The 20,417-nt window shown below is 57.5% G+C and overlaps 1 protein-coding gene across 1 annotated transcript in view; it reads right to left on the reverse strand.

The window, feature by feature from the left end:
- Positions 1–4,073: 4,073 nt before the first annotated feature.
- The window catches only part of ITGA10 (integrin subunit alpha 10), a 33,041-nt gene continuing 16,697 nt past the window's right edge, over positions 4,074–20,417 (reverse strand). The window contains exons 12-30 of the mRNA XM_067569531.1: positions 19,539–19,687; positions 18,323–18,466; positions 17,626–17,829; positions 15,938–16,068; positions 15,373–15,539; positions 15,113–15,255; positions 13,754–13,864; positions 12,843–12,928; positions 12,318–12,459; positions 11,793–11,885; positions 11,100–11,176; positions 10,866–10,955; positions 9,869–9,953; positions 9,211–9,324; positions 8,806–8,904; positions 7,740–7,853; positions 6,744–6,839; positions 5,463–5,576; positions 4,074–4,447 (exon numbers count right to left, since the gene is read on the reverse strand). Coding sequence (XP_067425632.1) covers positions 4,394–4,447; positions 5,463–5,576; positions 6,744–6,839; positions 7,740–7,853; positions 8,806–8,904; positions 9,211–9,324; positions 9,869–9,953; positions 10,866–10,955; positions 11,100–11,176; positions 11,793–11,885; positions 12,318–12,459; positions 12,843–12,928; positions 13,754–13,864; positions 15,113–15,255; positions 15,373–15,539; positions 15,938–16,068; positions 17,626–17,829; positions 18,323–18,466; positions 19,539–19,687 — 2,213 coding nt within the window. The 3' untranslated portion in view covers positions 4,074–4,393. The remainder of the gene's footprint in view (positions 4,448–5,462; positions 5,577–6,743; positions 6,840–7,739; positions 7,854–8,805; positions 8,905–9,210; positions 9,325–9,868; positions 9,954–10,865; positions 10,956–11,099; positions 11,177–11,792; positions 11,886–12,317; positions 12,460–12,842; positions 12,929–13,753; positions 13,865–15,112; positions 15,256–15,372; positions 15,540–15,937; positions 16,069–17,625; positions 17,830–18,322; positions 18,467–19,538; positions 19,688–20,417) is intronic.

Raw genomic sequence — 20,417 nt, forward strand, 5'->3', positions numbered from 1 at the left:
CGTTTTTATTGAAGTCGAAGGCCATGCTGTGGGTCTGACTCCTGCTGCTGTTTAAGGGAGACCGCATTGGCTTTGGAGTCGGGAATCCTCTGATTCAGTCTTAGCTCTACCACTGACTTGTAGGATCCCGCTCTGAGCCTGCCTCACCAACTGTAAAATTGGCGGTCACAATACTGACCTCCTTTGTAAAGTGCTTGGACATCTATAGAAGAGAAGTGTATCTGCAAGAGGGAAGGATAAAGGCATGTTTTCTACGTGAAAAATCACTTGTTGCTCGTTGCAAGAACCTCTGAAGATGACTGTGAACAGACGGCAGACGAAGTCTTTAGTGTGGGTCTCATTTACGCTGAGGCTCTTTGACGGCACGCTGGCAGTGTCAAAGGGCCTTAAAGTGGAATGAATTGTTAGTAATTCCCTAGTATTAGTGTAAATGAAAATCTGGCCAATGGTTAAACATTGGATTACTCTGTGCAGCTGACATCTCAAAACGTCAGTTTTGCTCTTCTCCCAGGTATTCTGTTGTGGGAGCGTCTCTTTCCCTGCCCTGTAGCTGCATGAAACATTGTTTTAAAACAGGAAAATGAACGCTCCAATCCTACAGTGGGGCTCCACCCAGATGCAGGGATCTGCCACTGCAGGTTTAGAGCCTGTGGCTGAGACCACAAAATTGGCAGGGGTCCCCAGTTGTGGGACCCCAAACTGTTAAATAACAGATGACTTCCGAACGGATGGCGTTGCTTTCATTACGAAAGGCTCCAGAGATCTCAAAGCACTGTACAAGGGAGGTCAGCGTCACTATCCCTTTTTTACAGGCTGAAACTGATGCACCAGCACAAAGTGACTTGCCCAAGGCGAGAGCTAGACTAGAACCCAGGTCTCCTGAGTCGTAGCCCAGTATGCTGTTAACTAGGCTACACTGCCTACCTAGGGAGCGTTTGGGATCGGGTCCTTTCCTGCTCTCCCGAAGCTGCTGCTGAGTGTTGTCTTAAACCTGCCAGAAACTGCACAAGCCAAACCAAAAGCTACCTTCAATGGAGCCTCTTCGTGGCCAGCGTCATATGGGTGGCAAGAGGGGAGCGCTGATCTGTGCTGGAAAGACAGATTTGTTCACTACGCAGGCAGGAGACTGAAGGCTTGAGGTTAGTGGGAGATTTTAGACCAGGTTCAGAGAGAGACTCTTCGGCGCTTGTTTGCATGGGCCGCTTTTCAAAGGGAAGCTGTGAGAATCCATGGTCTTTTCATGAATAATTTTTATTTGCTTCAGCAGTGGGGTCACGGATTTGCTTGGTTTTATATTCAGTGCAGACTGAAGGGATCCGAGTTCTTCATTTGAGTTGACAAAGGCACAAACAGAGGAAGGGGGAGACGAGCAGGGGGTGGTTAAACAACAGAACTGCTCTAATGAACTTGTGTGACTGGAAGTCCTAGGGCAAGCTACTAAACTTTGTGAATTGCCTCTTTGTGTGTCCTTGGCTTGTGCAGCACCTAGCACAACGCCGCTGTGTGTTACAAACAAGCAGTTGGACACAAATCAAGGCTGTGATTTCACAAAATGTGCCCTTTTCCCTCCTTTGGACAAAGGGAGTGGACGTTGTTCGTAAAGTGCTTTGTGTCAAGTATTATTAGTTGATTCTATAATTAGTATTAATACTTCCTACTCCTGTTAGTAAAGTACTGTAGAGTGTGGAATTGAAACGTCACGAATACTTAGCACGAGGCGATGCTGTTAGAATGCGGAGTCTGCTTTGAAACCTTTGAGTGGCTAGGTTAGTTTGAAAGCTGTCTCTTGCGCTGAGTGGGTTTGTGAGTTAGTAAAAAGGAATTATTGAGATACAAGTGGCTCTTTTCTATAATCTTTAGGCCAGGAGCAAGGTTATTTTGGTGATCTCTATTGTACAATTTCTATAAATGTGGGAGAATGTTAACTACACGTCATAAAGGTCCAGCTTCCTTCCTGTTGTTGGGTAACTGCTTAACTCCCTTTCTAGTGAGGATCGTCCCCTCTCATTTCTATCTGCGGCCCTGCAGCTCTTTCCTTCAGGGGAAGAGTTCGTTATAAGTCATGTCCCGTGACCTCCAGAACCTAATCCTGTTAAGGCTTTAATCAACGCTCAGGACTGGCCTTGATTCAGCAGTCAGCACAGCTGCACTGAAATGGAGACAAGGACATGCAGGGGTTTTACTTTTGGTTCAGTTAGTGCAAGCGTCTGCATGGTTTTGTCTATGCTTGGTAGACAGGGTCACTGCAGTTATACAGATTGCTGAAGCTGGGATGTTCCTGTGTGTAGAAGGCCTTGGAGATTTTTCTTAGTCATTCCCCTTATGCAGGCAGCATCTGACTTCCCCGAGCTAGAGTGTGACTTCATTAAACACCACTTTGTGGCAAGGCTCTGCGTGTTAAAACCACACACAGTCCCCTTCGCTTTACGTTGGTGCTGCTTGATGATTTTGCATCTTTCCCCACAGTTTCAGTCTCTGGCAGCAGGAGCAGGCTGTGTTTTAGTTTTCCTAGAAATGTCAGGCAGTCATCTAGTCCAGCCCCGGTGCTGAGGCAGGACCAAGCCTACCTAGACCATCCCTGACAGGTATTTGTCTAGTTCTTAAACCCCCCAATGGTGATGCACTTCAGCTCTAAATGATACAAGCATCTCTTTGAACTGCTTTATGGGAGACCGTCTCCTGTCTGTATCAGTGACCGTCACCTTCAGCCCTCTCTAAAACAGTCTCAACTCTGGCTGGGCATAGACTGAGTAGCTTGAATACCTGCTTAGAGTAGCAGCTGGTTGCACTTTGCCATAGCTACCTCCTATTTCTCCAGGACCAGAGACATTCAGTGTCTCTCCGTGTTGGAGCAGACTCTGCCGTCTAGGTACTGCTCTAGTTCCAGGAACTTTCCGTCCTTCAGGTTAGAAAGGGGCTAGATTCCTGGTGTGTTACATGTGGATACACACGAGGGCCGTGGCTCTGTTTAACCCTGCTCCTTCGGCTTTGGTAGCCTCTGTCTTCAAAGCAAAATGCAGCAGGTACAAAGCAGCTCTGCCTTGCTAACGGGGAACGATTAACATCCTGCTCCCAGTGACCGAGACCAGGCTGAGGCTGTGGAGCTGTCGCTGGGGTTGTGATGTTTTCTTACCCAGCTTCCTCCTGTCAGAAGATTTGCTAGTCCCTGGCTCTCTTTAATCACCTGCTGGGCCCTCTCTTACCTGTCTGCCTGGCCCTTTGTGGCGTCACCTGGACCTGCATCTGGGTGCTCTGCGGCTCCTGTAAAACCCTGCCAGTCGTTCCTAAAAGGAGGAGGTGCAAAGCACGACGTGCTGTCCCGAGCTGTCAGCGGTGTCCCTGCCGTAGTTCCAGCTGTCCTGCTCTGATTCCCTGCCCTGCAGCCTCTGGTGCTGGCACCTCACTCCCCCTGAATAAATGGCTGCAGGCCCACGCTAAGCCGCATTCTGTTTCAAGTGACTGTCAGCCCCACTCCTACCATCGGGGCTCAAAGTGTTCCTGGTGTGTGTGTGTGTGTCCGTGTCCGTGTCCGTGTCCGTGTGTGTGTGTGTGTGTGTCCGTCCCCAAGTGAGGGGAAGCCCCAAGGAGGTTACAATGGAGGGAGCGGAGATGGCTGAGTGATCGGACTTGCACCGTCTTAAAACATCGTTTGCTTTAGGACCAAGCGGGCTGAGGTTTATCTTAACCCTTTACAGTTCAGCGTGAGCGGGGCCAAAGACTTAGCAAACCACACTGCAAACTTTATTGACAAGCCCCAGCTGGCTACTGTGAGTGGCAACCGCTCCATGGCTCCAAGTGCAGTGGGAAGGATGCGCCAATCTGTGGCTGCAGGCTGGAGAGGTGGAAAGCGTTGCCGTGCATCTGTGAGAGTGCGTTGCAGGTAGCAGTCGTCTGTCTGATTTCAGCTGGCCTGGGCTGCTTGATCAAGTGGCTTATTGGGAGACCCACACTAGCGTGTGTGTGTGTGTTTGTGCCGGGCTGGCTGTGGTAGCCCGTAAGGTTTCCCCTGGTCCTCCGGGCTCAAAATACCCTGGTACGCTGGAGAAGGTCACCTAGCTGCATTCTTCATGCAATCTATTTTAGGAGCACGAGCCGAGTGACCGGATTAGTCCCCCTCCCGCCCTGGCAAACCATGTGTTGAACTTTGAGCCCAAGTAAGAGGGGGCCCATCTTCCACTAGATCGAATACTGGAACCCATGTGGCCCCAGCAAGAGAGAAAGGCGGCCAAGGCCCTCTGAGCCACAGGCAGAAGGAGATGTTCATGGCAGGGGCTCTTCTGCCCCTTAGCTCAGCCCTTCCTCTCAGGCAGGTGGGATTGGCTGGAGCGTGGTGTGGCTGGAGAGAAGAGGGAGTTTGTTGGAGCAAGGAAGGGAACAGGGCGGCCCTGCAATATCACTGCTCCTCCTTCTCCTCTTCACGGGCCTTCTTGTGAATAAAGAATCCAAGCTGTGGGGGAGAGAAGAGAGGAGAGCAGAAGTTGATAGATCACTGAATTTTCCCAGCGAGGCAGTGATCAGATCTCTGTGGGGCTGCTCATCTCAGGAGCCCCTGGAAAGGAGGGACGGACGGACGGTCCCCCTGGCCGATAGACAGCAAGAGTCAGCCCGAAGATGCTGATAAATATGGGGCTGGCGCCTATCACAACACTTGTCCACCCAGCAGGCTGCTGTCGCTAAAGGCATGACGCACTGCGGGAAGGTAGCTCAGAATCGTTCCACGGCACCGGCAGGGTCACTGCCTTAGAGGAAGTTTTCACTGCCTTCTGTGGCCTAGCTGCGGGCAGTGGAGGGGAGTGTGGGGGTCACACTCCCAGCATTCCCTCTGGTGTGACCGTAGTTAACCACGCTGTCTGGCTATAGGCTCTACTACCTGCTTGATGCTGGGGTTGGGACTGAGGAGAAATGAGAACTCAGCTACACCGGCTCACTCAGAAAAATGAACATGCAGGAAGTGCCGGTGTGAATTTTTGAAGTGAACGAGTGAAACCCCATAAAATCCCTGTGCTTGCACTCAGAATTACAGGGGCCTTAATTTGGTGTAGCTTAATTCACTTTGGAAGTGAGTTAAACCAAACTGCATTTCCAAAGTGCATTAAGATACACCAAATTAAGGCCCCTGTAATTCTGCATGAGGGCATTTATGGAGGGATTTAATGGGATATCACTAGTTAGTTTAATTTGGTTTAATGTTCCTAAATGGTCCCATGTAACCCTGAGCAGCTGTAGCTTGAAGGCCCCTTTTCAATCCAGCTTGCACCTTTTCCATGGGCCCGGAAAGCAGCTGTGGTGGAAGTGAAACTCAAACTCTGGCCTTTTAAAGATCAGCTGTAACGTAGCCCCTGCCTTCAGAGCCCAGGCCCTGGAGAACCATTTCCCTGCCCCCGTTTGAAGCCCTGACTGTTGTTAGCGGGACAGCGCCCAGCGTATCAAAGTTTGTGCTGCATTTCTGCTCTGCCTCCTACCTTCCACAGACAGAATATTATCAGGGCCAGTAACAAAAACCCTCCAATGCTGCTGCCGATCAGGATCCATAAGGAGATGGGGATGTGCTTGGGCTGGATGATCTCCAGAACCACCTGCCAAGAGAAGAAGATGATAGCAAAGCAAGAACGTGCCTGCCCTTTCTTGCATGGGGCATTTAGATATTAAGGAGGCTGGGGTAGGTGGTTGGAGGCCGGGGGGGGGGGTTGTTTATAAGACCCTCAACTGCACACAGCCCGTAAGAACTGTTCACCGTGTCTGCCATGCTGCCAGCCCAGGGAGGGAGGGTGGTATCTGTTGAACACTACACAGCTAAGTGAGGAATACCCAAGCTACTACCTGCTTCTCATTTTCACCAAGGCATTTGTAAAGTGATTGTAGCTGATTTCCAGGGGCGGTGCTGGGTCTGGCTTGTCTGCATGGAGCAGTGAGGCTTTGGGGAAATGAGAATCAGGCCCTCCACCTTTAACCCTTTCTACTTCCCCAGACTTACCTCTGAATAGACTAGCTCCTGAATGTGGGTGAGAGAAGCAATGACTGGCTGCTGCCCCCCTGGTTGTGCCTATCCCGTGCTTGCCAGCTCCTGCCTACCCCCGTTAACAAGCCTGCCTTGCAAACAGGCAGCATCAGAGCACTGGAACCCGGAAACGCCACCACAGACCTGAGACGGTGACAGGCCAGTCCCTCCTGCAAAGGGCTGCGCCAAAGGCCTCCACCCCCTGTGTTTTGCCACGGGTGTTCTTGACCAATTCTTGGCTTGTGAGTGTGTCTAGCGGAGCAGCTGCCACTGAGGCAAATTCACCTTTCCCGCCAACTCTTCGGATACGTCTGGGGGGTGTTGGCTTTGCCTGTTCTTACCCCCGTCCCCTTTCACGCTTGGCAGAGGGATATCGCCACCACCGCCAAGCCCCAGTGCTGCAGGCTGAGGGTGGGTGGCTAGCACCTGCCACTGATGTGCTAGTTATCCTCAACTCTATAAAGCGGGACCCCACCAAGGCAGAAATCACACAGGCGCAGAAGCGAGCCTGTTTTTGCCGGCTTGATCTCAGCCGTCTCTGAACGCCAAGGCAGAAAACAAGCCTTTAAGCCCAGCTGGTCAAAGGTACTGAGGTGCATAACTCCCCCATCCCTTTTGAGGAGCGGCCCCAGCCCGAGGGGGTCTGAACAGAGGGAACCGAATCCACAACCAGTGCTCAGTAGGACGTGTCCCCCTCTGGCCCGGCTCAGGGCTAGAACGCCTGCTCCCCACCCACCCACGCTACCTCTCGCTGATGCGCTGACTCCTCCAGGAAGAGGAAGCTGTTCTCCTGGGCGACCAGTGCAAACGTGCTGATGATTTTCACGGTCTTGAATTTAGCCTGGGGGGAAGAGTCGAAAGGGCCAGGGCTCAGCCAGCGCCGGGGCTCAGCCTGGTCCAGTGCAGTCTGGAAGCAGCGGTTGGGCCCCAGGCCTGGTTTACGCTCAAGTCGCCATTGCTACAGCCCTCAAGGATGTGAAAACTCCACCCTGAGGCGCTGTAACTGGGCCAGCCTAAACCCAGCGTAGACACTGCTCGTGCCCGAGAAGAACACCTCTATCGACCTAGCTACCCCGGCTTGGGGGAGGTGGAGCTACTGAAGCAAGGGGCAAACCCTTCTGGCACTAGTGTGTGTCTACACTACAGGATTGCAGCTGCCCTCCAGCCCTGGCCTATCGCCAAACCCAGGGATTATGAGGGACGGGTGTGGTCGTCTAGGTGGAGCGTCCCCAGCCCGTCCCTGCGTGAATTAGAGCACAGCTTTTACAAGAGACAGAAGGGAACTTGCACAGGGACAGACGCTCCCGTCGGAAAAGCGAACTCCAGGGCAGGGGAAACAAGTTGCCAGCTCTTATCACCGCAGCACCGACCGCTGGGCCCTGAGCGGCTGCCTCTCCGTACTGTAGACGCCTCAGCCAAGATGCAGCCCGAAGGAGAGAAACTGTCCTGGCCCCCTGGGGAGGGGCAGGGGAAATGGGGGCACAGAGAGGGGAAGTGACTTTGCCCAAGATAATTGGCAGAGCCAGGAACAGAACATAGCTCTCCTGCCTCTAGTGTTCTAACCACTAGACCAGGCTGCCTCTCCCAAAATTACCACGGCAAGGGGTCGAGCTACTAACGCTGCTGCAGCCTGTGGGGCAGTGCTGCTATAATGCTTCGGTACATGGTGCAGAGCGGAGAAGCGGGTGGGACGCTGGCTAGTGTGTCTCTCCTCACATGCACCCCATCCAGGCACGCTCACCCTCCTGAAGAAGTCATTGCGGATCACCCTCAGTAGCCGGATGGACACCTCCGTGTTCTTCTCCACCTGCTCCAGCTCGCACGTGACCACCTGACACCAGGAGTTGCTGCAGTTCTGGGGGGGGGGGAGCGGAGGCAGGCCCGTGAGTGCCCCGCACACGCTGACCTCGCCCGAGCCGACCCCAGCCGCGTGAGGAAAGGGCAGCTGGGGAGCAAGGCTGGTGGTGCCGGGACAAGCGTGATGGCTGGGGAGGTCTCGGCCCGTGCCAGCGCCAGGTTTCGCTGCTTGATGGGTTTCAGGGAGGCTTTTCCCCCCTCCTTTTCCCATCACGCTCCTCCCCCCTCCCCCCAGGTCATTTTAGAAACTAGCCAGCACTGTAGCTGTCCTGGTAGATGCAGTGATACAACCCCCTGCCGTGTAGACACGGTTACACTGATCTAGAGGTGCTTGGTCATGGGATGGGGAATAAGCGCTAGGGCTCTGTGGCAGCTTTATCCCGGCATCGCTATGTCCACACTAGAGGTTGTCCTGGTCTAGCTAGACCACTAGACGTCACACCCCGCCCAGCCAGCTAAACCGCTACCCACACTGGGAGCAGACCAGGCCCTTTGGCCAACGGGATGTAGATGCTTTTGAACAACATCACCCCCGGCCATTAGCTTTTCGGGGGGGGGGGGGGGGAGAAGGCCTGGCACCACATAGCAACAGCAGGGGGAATTTAAGGAGGCCCAAAGACGTGCTGAGTTCGAATCCAGACAGGACGCCGATACTCAGGCCGTCTTTGCAAGGGCACAAGCTCAGCCAATGAGCACCAGTTTGGCTTTGCTGGGCTGGACGGCACCTCCCGTGATCCGCAGCAACCGGCTCCGGTTCCGCTGCCCCCCCGAGGGCGAGCCCCCCCCCCCCTGCTGAAGGCGCTGTCCCACTTGGTGCACCCCCCTCCCCGCTGTATTTGGGGGGAGGGCTCCCAACCAAGCCTGGATCGAGCCTGGCCCCACTTTGTTTGAAATTGCTGCATTAAGGCCCCACGACCACCCGCGCTGCCGGCTAGCGAGGGGCCACTCACCAGTTTGTCGGCGTGCAGGAGAGCGGCAGGGTGCACGGGAACCACGCCAGCCTGGCTCCGCACCGCGGCCTCCGTCAGGTTTTGCAGGACACACGTAACCTTTAACGAGACGGCATGCGGCGGAGCGGTTGCTAAAGGGCCTGGTACGAGTATGGACATGGGGGGAGTTTGGGGGAATGCAGCCGGACAGACAGACAGCCCTTTGCCAGGACAGGGGATCCCACCAGATCTGCCACCCTCTCGCCTTTCAATGATCCGAGGGGCGCAGAAGCACCGGCAGAGCCAGCAAACAGCTTAGACAGACCGTCCCCATGAGCCCCGTTCAGCCTGTGCTCCTGGCGGGAGCTGAGCGGGTCGGGCGGCTGCTAGCGCTGCCTGTGGCTGTCTCGCACGCAAGGGACTCACGTTGTCGGCGATGATGCGCGTGACAGAGAGGAAGTGGCTGCGCCGGAAGGCCATGGCGGGGAGGTGCATGCTGACGGAGAGGTTCCTGACCGCGTAGCAGCCGAGGTTACGCACCTGCAGGGAGACAGGAGCGTCCCAGCACTGCCACGCAGCCTAGGCTTGACGGCCAGGCACGAGCCGGCCAGGAAAGATCCTGGAATGGCCCAGAGAGGAAATAGCCTTTGCTTGTTTGCTCTTGGCGGGGGGGGGCAGTTGGCGTCTGGATTTGTACAGCACCTAGTACTACGAGGCTACATGCATCTTGCTAGACAAAGCCTCCACTGGAGCCCTGGGCTTGGTTTACGAAGGGGATCCTGTCCTAAGATGCGTGGGGTGGGCGACCCCTTGCATTCAAAGACCCCCCCAAGCTCTTAAAGGGGCCGTGCTAAGGCACTGCTCACTCCTATGGAGGGGTCCCGTCCCCCCCTCTTCCAGGCGGGGTTTTCCCTGGGGCACGGCCGGAGAAGGATCCCATGTGATCAACCCCCAGCCCCGAGGGCTGTTGCAGGGGCCCTGCCCCTCCACCCACTGCAGCCAAGCCCAGGCACTCCCAGCTGCCCCGGGGGGTCTCTGGGGAGGAGCTGCCCCCCCCCCCCCCACACCCTCCCGTTGCTCTTACCTTGATGGTGGTCTTGAACTCCGGCCCGACGCCGCTGGGGAAGGTGCCCGCCGGGTGCACTTCGTAGCGGGTCAGGGCGGCCTCGCTGCGGGGGACACGGCACGGCCGGGGGGGTGACACGGCGCTGAGCAGATTGGCCCTAGCGCCCCCCCTGCCCCCGCCCTGTTCTCTCCAGACTCCTCTAGCCCCAGCACACGGGCTGCCAGGGACTGGGGGAGCCTGGACTAATTTGGGGTCCGGAGGCCACTGTCAGACCAGGCCCTGCTAGCCTGGTTTGTGGGACAGGGAGCCCCCCCCTCATTCTCCCTAGGCCTCGCTCTCATGGGGTTCTTCCCCGCGTGCCTTCGCCCTTCCCCTCGCCCAGCAACGGGTCCTCCGGCTGTGATCAGTCAGCGGAGAACCGGTGCGTTCGGGGCCGGGCGCTGGGGCTCAAACGCCCAGGAGGCCAAATCTGCCGGAGTCTCTGGGCCACATGTCCCCTGGGGCTCAGCCCCGGCCCAAGCAATTCGGAGACTGCTAGTGCCGGCCGAGTGGGGTAGACGGCTTTCCCGCCGACCCGCTCCCCTGCAGCAGGGCCGCGGTAGGGAGGCAGCGCCCGGTTGATAAGCAGTCCCTGTGCTCCTTGACTCAGCCGTGGCCTCCCCTCTCCACTGGCATGAGCGGGGTGCCCCGGTTTAACTTCAAACCGGTTTAGCTCTACCGGTGCAGACAGCCGTGTGGACGCTCCTTTGGGTTCAAATCAGGCTCGAGTTAATTCGGAGCAGGTCTAAACTCAACCACAGTGAGCTCCTCTGAAATCAAATTGAGAGCGTCCACACGGGGCTTAACTAAACCGGGTTGACTTCACCCCTGTAAACCTGTGCAAGCTCTCGTTCTGGCTGCTTGAGAACACTCAAGGGAGATGCCTCAGCTATCCTGGGTGAGCCGGGGGCGCCCACCGCCACGTCTCCCCTCCTCGGCCTCGCCTCCTGGATCAGCTTCCCCCAGACGGTCTCACCTGGAGAGGAACAGGTCGGGCTCGTAGCTGACGTAGGCGAAGGGCTGCGCTGTGTTATCGGCCAGGGTCTCATTCATTTCTGTGCTGTCACTGAGAAGAAGAAGAGCCGAGCATGACAGCGTCCGTCTCGCACATGATCAGCTGATGCCCCGGGCACAGAGGGTTTGATCCCCCCCTCCGCCTCCCCCCACTAGCCGGTCGGTCCAGGGGCTCAGCCGGGCTGTCAGCTCTTACCTGCTGGCCGTGAGCTTCAGCTGCGCTCTGTTGAGAAGGAAGGAGCAGCTGAACTCGAACTCCAGCAGGAACGCCACCTGGGGAAAAGCAGCGCTGGGCGGTGACCCCGGGCTGGCCAGGCCCAGCACTGGGATGAACTGGGCGAAGAGGGGTCGGACAGGCGGGGAGGGAGTCTCATTTCCACCAGCCGGTTTGGCCCCCCCTCCCCCCCGCACGGCTCCAGCTCACTGCGTCTGGCTAACTCCAGCCTCTTCCCTTCCTGCCCCCGTTTGGCTGGCGGTGAGACCAACGGTGCAGGAGCGGCTGGCGCCAGCTGAGGGGAGTTCACAGGACAGCTTCAGACCCCCCCCCAACAGCTGTCACGGCCCACCACATCCCCCCTGCACCAGCCTGCGCGGGAGAAGACTAAGCAGTGAGCTAGCGGGGTTAGGGGTCTCTGGGGTGGGATTGAGGGGCGAAGGCAGAGCTGGTGGGGTGGGGTGGGAGCAGCTGGAATAGCAGGGGGCTGTGGGGTGGGACTGAGGGGCACTGGCTGATCTCAGGTTGAAAGCTGGCCGGGCGGGGCAGGACTGGAACAGAAAGAGGGCTCCGGGGGTCAGGGAAGCGGCAGCTGTGGGACGCCGGGGGGAGGGGCGGGGGGGCTGTCGGCCCTTCAACCAGCCAGAAGAATTCACTGAAGAGCCAAGACCTCACCTTTGCCAGGGACCGGAAGACGGGGTAATTGACGCTGCAGGCACGGGTGTGGGGGGACGGGGCGCTGCATTCAACCTTCATCTGGGTTTCCCCCTGCGGGAGCAGACAAAACCATCACCCTCCCTGCTGCCTCCATCCTGCCCTGGGTGCAGGGCGCGTGCTGGCCCCTGACAAGGGCCTGGCTGGGTACCTAGCTCAGGGGATCTGCCCAGCTCTTGCTTTAGCTTCCCGGGCCCGAGAGGCAGGCCCCGGACCATTTCCCGCATCGATTAAGCAGCTTTAGCCAACGGCTTGGTTGCGCTCCAGGCGTATGGGGCAGTTTGAGGCTGGCTCTTGACCACAGGCACCTAGGCTCCTCGCGCTGGATGGGATGGGATCCAGCACGGATAGGAGGTGCATCCCGGACTGGGAGACCCAATGCTCCGGTCCAGCCCACCCTCGCTTCCCTCGTGCGCTGCCCTCCTTTGCAAACCGCCTTCCTTCCCGCACAAATCCCCCGCCCTCCGAGGGAAGCGAGCCGCCCACCTTGAGCGAGAGGCTGGCGAAGTGGAGGTTTTTGGAGAACCAGAGCTTCAGGCTGGCGTTGTAGGCGTTCTCCTTCTTGTTCTCCAGAGCCACGTCCACCAGAACCTTCCTCCTCCCCTTCTGGATGACGTGAGGCTTCTGCCTGAAACGGGAAAGGCGACGATGGCTCAGCTTTGGCCAGGCTGCCACTGCACCATCCTTCCCTGGCCAGCGAGATACCCCCGTGGCAAGGATTGAACCGGCGACCTCAGAAGCCACGAGACTTTGCTATCAGCTAGAGAACTCGTCCTCCGCAGCTCGCCGGCTGGAACTGACAACCCGCTATTCACGGACTGGCCTCTAGCGGGGGACAAAGGGCCACAGTGTTATGGAGCCATCGCCCCGTGTCCTTTAGGGCTTGCAAACCTCCCTCTGTCGGGGGAAAAGCCAGGCTCAGAGCGGCTAGTGGCTGGGCCGCGGGTCCCTGCAATCCCATGGCAGAGCTGGGAACAGACTCTAGGCCTGTCCGTTCCCAGGCTGCCCTACCTGGAGCCGGCGATATCCATACTAGCCTGCAGCACCAGATCTGTGACACACTCGTTGTCCTCGCCACAGTCCTTGAAGAAGGGGATCTGAAAGCAACAGAGAGGGGTCACCGTGGGCCGCCGATGGGCAGGAGACGCTGGGCACGCGGGGCTGCTGTCCAAAGTCAGCCTGGGGCTGGAGTAGAAACGTGTGCAAGACGAAGAGGATCCTGGCTCAAACTTTTTGCCCCACCCAACTCGGTCTCCCCCCTCCATTTCCTCCCGCAGAGCCGCTAGAGGCGTGGCAGGCTGGGAGACGCGTGGGCACCGGCTGGCTTCAGAGTTCAAGGCCAGAAGGGGCCACCAGCTCGTGTAGTCTGAGATCCTCCGTGTCACGGGACAGACCCACTCAGCACCCGCACCCGAAGGCCAACGCCTGAGTGTGGAGCAAAGTCTCACAGCTCGCAGGAGATGAGCTGGTTGGATTTGGAGCCATGCAAAGACACACCCTGAATCTAGGACTGTGTGTGCGCACACACACACGCACACACACAGAGTTTAGAACCACGCATCAACAGCAAGAGAGAGTCCCCCCCACCCAGTCTAGAACCACACACACACATCTAGAAGAGGCCACAGGCCAGCGGGACCCATTTCCCATGGGCGACAAAGGCACCTTCCAATGTTACTTTCCTCCTCCCAAGCGCTCAGTGCTTTTGGAGGCGAGCCCCCCCCCCCCCTTTTCTGCTGTCCAGAGGCTCCGCTATCCAGCCCCCCACGGCAGGTGCCAAGGGAGCTGCAGGGAAGGGGGACAAGGGAAAGCAATTTGTAAAGTGGCTGAATCCAAAGCCTCCCACGAGGGGAGATTCCGGCTGCTCCGGATCACAGCGGCTCGGTAAAGACCCGGAGCAAAGGGACAGTCCGGGGGCTCACCAGTTTCCTAACGGTGGTGGCCGATCTCTCGTCCAGCACGGGACCTGGCTCCGAATCACTCAGGGCGAACGTCACCGTCACGCTGACTGGTCTCAGGTAGTCCGTCGTGTCCTGCAGGGAGGAAAGGACCCAGGCTAGCTTCCTTAGCCAGTAACATCCCCCGGGAAGGATGCCAGCGTGGATCGAGACCCGCAGGACCTCATGTTGCGGGCGGATCATGAAGAGGGTCTGGAAACATTTCCCCCAGGGGCATGATGGGATGGGCGGGGGGGATACCTTTCCTCTGAAGCATCCGATATTAATCATAGCAGGAGGCAGGCTGGTCTGATCCACATAACTGGAGGTGACGTGACCTACAGAGCCCAAAATGGCCTGGGACCAGCCCGTCTCTCCCTGGGCCGTACACCCAGGGCTGTCCCAGCAGGGTGCCCCTTGTTATAAAAGCGGGGGCTGCCGGTGGGGCATTCTCTAGGAGCCTGGGGCTTGTGCCAGCCGTGGTCCAAAAGAACCCGAATTTGGTGAGGCTGCAAAAGGCCCCGTTGGCGTGGGGTTCTGGGGATGGCTGGCCTACGCGAGCGAGGGGCTTGGTGGTTGGCTGAGCACCCAGGAAATGGATGATTTCTGGGCTACTGAGGCTTCTGTTTAATTGTATTTATTGCATAATTCACGATGCTAATGGGCCGGGAGCCTGAGGCAGCCTCTTGATTAGTTTAAGTCTAAATCAAGAATAAGTAAATAAATAACGCCCGGACCAGAGAGCGCAAAGACAGGATCAGTTGCAAAAGGAAACCTGACTAGAAGGAGAAATGCTCTGCTCCCAGGTGGCAGGACAGCACGCTGCCTCCCCGTGGAGCAATGGTCGCAGGAGGGGGCACATAGGGCTAGAAGGATCAGACAGGAAGTGTGGCCTAGTGGCTAGAGCACTGGGCTAGGACTCAGGAGACCTGGAGCTGCCATTAACCTTGAGCGAGTCACTTCCCCACTCTGTGCCTCAGTTTCCCCTCCCGCCTTTCATCGTGTCTCTTTCGCCTGTTAGCTCTCAAAGAGCAGGGACCATCTCTCGCCATGGGGTTGTCTACACCGCGCTCAGCTCTCTTTGACCGAGCCGGCTCGGGTACCAAGCACAATGACGCTGATGCAGGGACCCGGTGGATGTCCTCGGGCCGCTCGCCCGTGCTGGCCAGCAAAAGACATCGCTACTTGCAGTGCAGACGTAGCCTCAGGGGGTCTCTGCAGGTGCTGTTGTAATACCAACGCTGTCCAGCAGGAGGCAGGATACGCCACCGCCACGGTCAGGTTGCGGCTTGTCCCTCTAACCTCCCCCGCCCCCATAGCACCCCCACACCCGCCTGTACTCACGATCACGTGGAAGGGGAGCGGCTGGCAGGCTGCCCTCACCACGCTGGCTCGGAGCCGCTTCTGCACCAGCTTCTGGGAGGTGTCGTCGAACACGGCCCTGGTGCCGAACGTCCTGTCGTCCAGCGACACGTTGTACCTGACACCTGCGCTGACAGCGGGAGGATCACTCCGGCGCCGCGGGACTGGCCGCGGTCCCCGCGGCGCCGCGTACCAAGCCGGGGCGGGCGGCAGGCTGCCCCCCCCCCCCCCATGGTACTCACCGACGTGCCTGTCCCCCCGGCCTGGAAAGCTGGAGGTCAGACGAAAGCAGACGGTGGCCGTGACGCACACGGAGTCCTTGCCGTGCCGCTGGCAGTTCTTCTGGATCACGTTGATGGAGGTGGGGTTGACGGCCAGCGAGGCGTTGATCTGGACGATCCTCCGCGACCTGGGCCCCCCGGGGGAATCGCACGTTCAGGACACCAGATCCCCTGGGCCCCTCTAGACTGCTCAGTTCTCCCTAAGGAGGGTGGAACCGGCCCCATCGAAACTCACTCCTGCACTGGGCAGCCTCCCTCCCCCTCCCCATGCTTCCTGCCCTGCATTAGGTCAGGCAGCGTTGGCTAGTGGTTAGAGCACTAGACTGGTCCTCGGGAGAGCTGGGTTCTATTTCCCAGCCCTGCCGTGTGACCCCAGGCAAGTCACGTCCCCGCTCCGTGCCTCAGTTTCCCCCTCCGCACAATGGGGATACTGACACCGCGCTCCTCTGGAAAGTACCGTGGGCCATCGGCTGGTCCGAGCCCCCTGTCCCGCTCTTACCAGCTGCAGCGGGACGGAGCGACTCACCGCAGCACCACGGCGGCTCCCTGGGCCCCGATGGCCAAGTCCACCAGCTCATCCCCATCCAGGTCGAGCCGCCCGTCCACGCTGCGGCCGAAGTAGCTCAGACTCGGGTGGAGTGCTGCAGCTTCGATCCGCTGGTGGGTGAGTGGGGAATTAGTCAGAGGAGGAAAAACGGCCCAGGCACCACAGGCACGGTTAGTTTAACTCAGTCCTCCCAAGAGGCAGTGTGGCCTAGTGGTCAGAGCACAGGACGAGGACTTGGGAGGCCTGGATTCTATTCCCAGCTCTGTCACTAACCTGCTGGGTGATCCTGGGCAGGCTCGGTGCCTCAGTTTCCCCACCCATCCTTTGTTGAGCTTGCATCCTTTCCCGCCCATCCTTTTCTGGAGCGTGGGGACTGTCTCATGCTAGGTGTCCATGCAGGACCCAGCACAGTGGGACCCAGCCTCCAGTGAAGCTTCTGGGTGCCGCTGTATAGTAATAACAGCGCCAATCCCCGGGGAGCCAGCATGCCGTTCTGGGAGATCCCCGCCGTCAGGCTGCTCTGACGTGCACCAGGCACTGGACCGTCACCCAGGGAGTCCTAGGCTAGAGAGCCACGAAGGCGGCTTTAAGCCCACCCACCCTTCTGTCCCAAGATCTCCAGCTGGGCGATCTCAGCGTCTCTGCCTGGCCAGCCGTGACGAAGCCCCTTCGGTGTATCTGACCCTGGAGCCCCGTCTCTCCCCCAGGGCGAGGGGACAGGGGCACCTCCCGGGACAGCCAAAAATGGCCCTCGCCGGCTCAAAGAGGCGTCTGCATGATGGGTAACAGCCCCTGCTCTCCGTGCCAGGTCTGAGCTCAGGGAAATCCTTCAGCCCCCCCGAGGCTCTAGCCCCAGGGCGAGCGAACCTCAAAAACACTTTGGTGCCATCTGCCACCAGGGGGCAGGCGAGCCACGAACAAAACCCCACGTTCTTTATTCAGCCTTCCCCGCTAAGGTCAGCAGAGGCCACCCTGCAAAAGCGGGGGGCTTGCTTATTCCCCCCCCCCTCCATGTGGCTGGTGCCAGAGTGGGACCCCCTGCAGCCAGGGCCGAGATCCTCAGACATTATTAGGCGTCTAACTCCTATGGAAACCAAGGGGAGTTAGGTGCCTCTAAATACTTTTGAGCATCTGGGCCCAGATATTTAACACGTGATGGTTTCCTGGGAATTTTGTCAGAGCTGGGGGGTGGGGAACGGGTGCCTGTCAGGGGCACTGTGGCAGGTGGGTGGCTGGAGGGCCTAGTGGTTAGAGTGGCGGAGGAGGGAGCTGGGAGTCAGAACTCCTGGGCTCTGTTCCCACCTCTGCCACTGATTCAGTCTATGGTGTCACCTCCCCCCTCCCTGTGCCTCAGTTTCCCCACCTGGAACACGGGGGTGATAATTACCAAGCTCACAGGGGATAAAAAAGGCACTAATTAATTAATGGTTAGCTAAGACTTTGCTCAGCTATTGTTAGCTATAGACCCAGCATTTCATTATCCATCCATTATTAACAGTAGTTAACCCACTTATTTACAGTAGGTCCCAGTGTAATGAAGGGATCGATTTAGGATCCATGCATGTCTCTGGATCTCAATCCGCCTTCACAGGGCAGGGCTCTTTCGACAGCACTGCAGTCCCGGCCAGGCGCCCCGTGCTCTCAGAGCTCCACCCCAAGAGACTGACCTGCTGGTAGTGCAGCAGGATGGTGTCCCGGGAGCCGTGGTAAATGTACACAGCCCCGCGGTGGCCGTCCTCCAGGGGCGCTCCCACCACCACGTCGTTAAAGCCGTCGTGGTTGAGGTCAGGCACAGCCGCCAGGGAGTAACCGAAGCGGGAGTCCTGGGGCTTCTTATCGGCACGCAGGGTCCCGTTGAAGGTCAGGAGCAGCTGGGATGCAGGGAAGAAAGTGAAAGGCCCTTAACGCCCTCCAAGCCAAATCCACGTCTCCAGTGGCTGGCCTGAGCAATTACAACAGCCTGCTACTCTTCTTAGCCATACCTAGTCCAGGTGCCCCCCCCCCTCCCCCCAAGGTCCTCCCAAGTGGTGGCAGGGCTACATCTGGCAGCTGATGAGCCTCCGACTGGAGCCCATCTTTTAGCTCAGGCTGTCGAAGTTCATGCGTCAGAATCCAGCGGTCCCAGGTTCAATCCCCACGGCCGATAGCCGGGGGGGGTGGTAAAATTGCAGGCGCAGAACTTCAGCAAAGAACACTTTTGTTTGCGGGGGGGGGGAGGTGGGGTCAGTCTCATGCCTCGGAATCAGATTCACTGCTTCTCTTGGCCCTCCGGGGGCTTGCATTTCCATCCCTCCCCCTTGCAAACCAGGGAGCGTGCTCCTTAAATACACAACCCTGGAAAATACCCTTCCCACTGCAATTTACCTGCCCTACTTTGTAGACATAGACCCGGCCTGTTTCTTTACTCTGAGCTCCCAGGTACATCGGGGCGGCGACCAGCAGGACGTCCGTGATTCCGTCCCCATTCACGTCCACCGGACACACTTCACTGCCGAAGTAGGAGCCAATCTGCAAAGGGAGCAGATGGGTGGGGGCGGATGTCAGAAGGCAGCAAGCCTCATCTTCCTGCCTCCCCAGCTCGCTCAATGACAGCCTGGCTCTCTGCACCGCTCCGGCCCTGGCTACCCCCGGAAGTGGCATCAGTTTAACAAGAGGCGCTGAATTAGCTGAAACTGGAACTGGCACCAGAGGCCGTGTAAACGCTCTTCTAAGCCAGATGTGAACTGGTTTAACTTAAGTTGATTCGGAGCCAAAATGGCTTTCGCACACCTTTTGCTAAAATCGATGTGAAACAAATCAGTTAAACCAGTTCCACTTCCTCATGTAGACAAAACCCCAAACTAACTTGCTCTCTTTGGGAGATAATGGCGTGGGGGCCGGTGGGTGGACTGGAATGTAAAACTCGTGTGTAACATACTTTACCCCAGCTGGTACTAATCAGAGCAGCTGTGCTTTAAATATATCTTCATGAGAAAACATCTTCACAGTATCTCTCTGGGGCAGAAGCTGCAGAACCAGTCCAGAGCCAGTATGTGCGAGGCTGTCTGTATGGGGGCTGTCGGGGTTGGGTGGGCACAGGGGCTATCTGGCGCTAATGGGGGCAGAAAGAGGCGTATAATTCAGATTGACGTGAGCACTCATGGGAAGGGGCTACCCCTTTTTGTCTACACACGCGCTTGCATGTGCCAACACCTGCGCATGGTGAGAATGTTTCGACGAACGCTTTTCTCGTGGAAAAAAAGGCAGCTTCGCCTAAACGAAAACCTGTTCCCGAAGCTGGGTCGAGTTCGAGGAAATCGCCAGACTCGAAAAACCGGCAGGAGTGGGGGGCGGGAAAGTGTCAGCATCCTCTAGACCAGAGGCTGACCTTTTCAAATGGAAAAACTCCTGCTTTCAAAGTGGCTTTTTAGTTTGACGTTTAAGATAATTAGCCTGGAAAAAAGCTGGGGGGTGGGGGCAAAATGGAAACAAGACGTTTGGATTGACCCGAAAGGCGGGAAATGGCTGGTTTTTGGTTTGTCACAGGCAGAGACAGACCCTGAAGGGCCCTTCTAGAGAAACATCTCAACCCGGCCCCTACCTGCTCCCCAGTGAGGGCCTGGGATATGACCACGTTCCCGCTGTTGCTCATCTCGAAGAGGATCACCTTCCCCTTGTGCTTAAAGCGCGGTGCCCCTGCCACGTAGAGACACTTCCCATTCCGGAGCCAGACCGAGGACACGGCGTAACCTGTCCCAGAGAGAGGGGACCCTGTCAGCTCCGCCGCTGGCACCCGGAGACGCTTTGCGCAGCACAGAACACCAGGGCTGTTCTACAGGGCGGGCCATGGGTTCCTGGGATGGGTAGGGCCAGGCGGCTGGCCAGTTTGGGGGGGCTGGTGGGCTTACGCAGAGAAGTGTTTTTTACGGATCAGTGACACTGCCTCCAGGGGGGTTAGTCTGAAGTTGACCCTTCTAGAGCCCTACAGAGGGAAGAATGGGGCAGGAACTGTCTCTTTGGTCTGTGTTTGTACAGCACCTAGCACCGTGGGGTGCTGCCAGTTGCCACCACAATGCAAATAAAAAGAAATGAATAATACAGTGACTAAAGGCACAGAGTTGTTCCCTGGCCAAGTCCTCTACAGCCAGCCAGCTCTCCTTTTCCTCCGGGGTCCATGGAGAGACACGTTTCCATGCGTTGTTCCACCCACCCCAGATTTTCCCAAGGCATCTCGATTTTGACACCATTGGGATATGGGCAGCAGGTGCCCATGCCATGTGGCAGCCCAGCCCTAACAGGGCTGAGGCCTAACTCACTCAAGTCAGCTAGCAGCTAAACCCCATCCTCAGCAGGGATCGTCCTTTTGTCCTGTCTGTACAGTGCCTTGAGCCGTGGGGTCCTGGCCCATGACTGGGGCTCCCAGGCACACCCGCAAGACAATTAATAAATCCCACAGGCTGAGGGCCAGGTTTTCAAAGAT

The sequence above is a fragment of the Emydura macquarii genome, unplaced genomic scaffold (assembly GCF_026122565.2).
Source record: "Emydura macquarii macquarii isolate MOO-44397 ecotype Brisbane River unplaced genomic scaffold, CSIRO-AGI_Emac_v2 contig_2924, whole genome shotgun sequence".
Lineage (NCBI taxonomy): Eukaryota > Metazoa > Chordata > Testudines > Chelidae > Emydura > Emydura macquarii.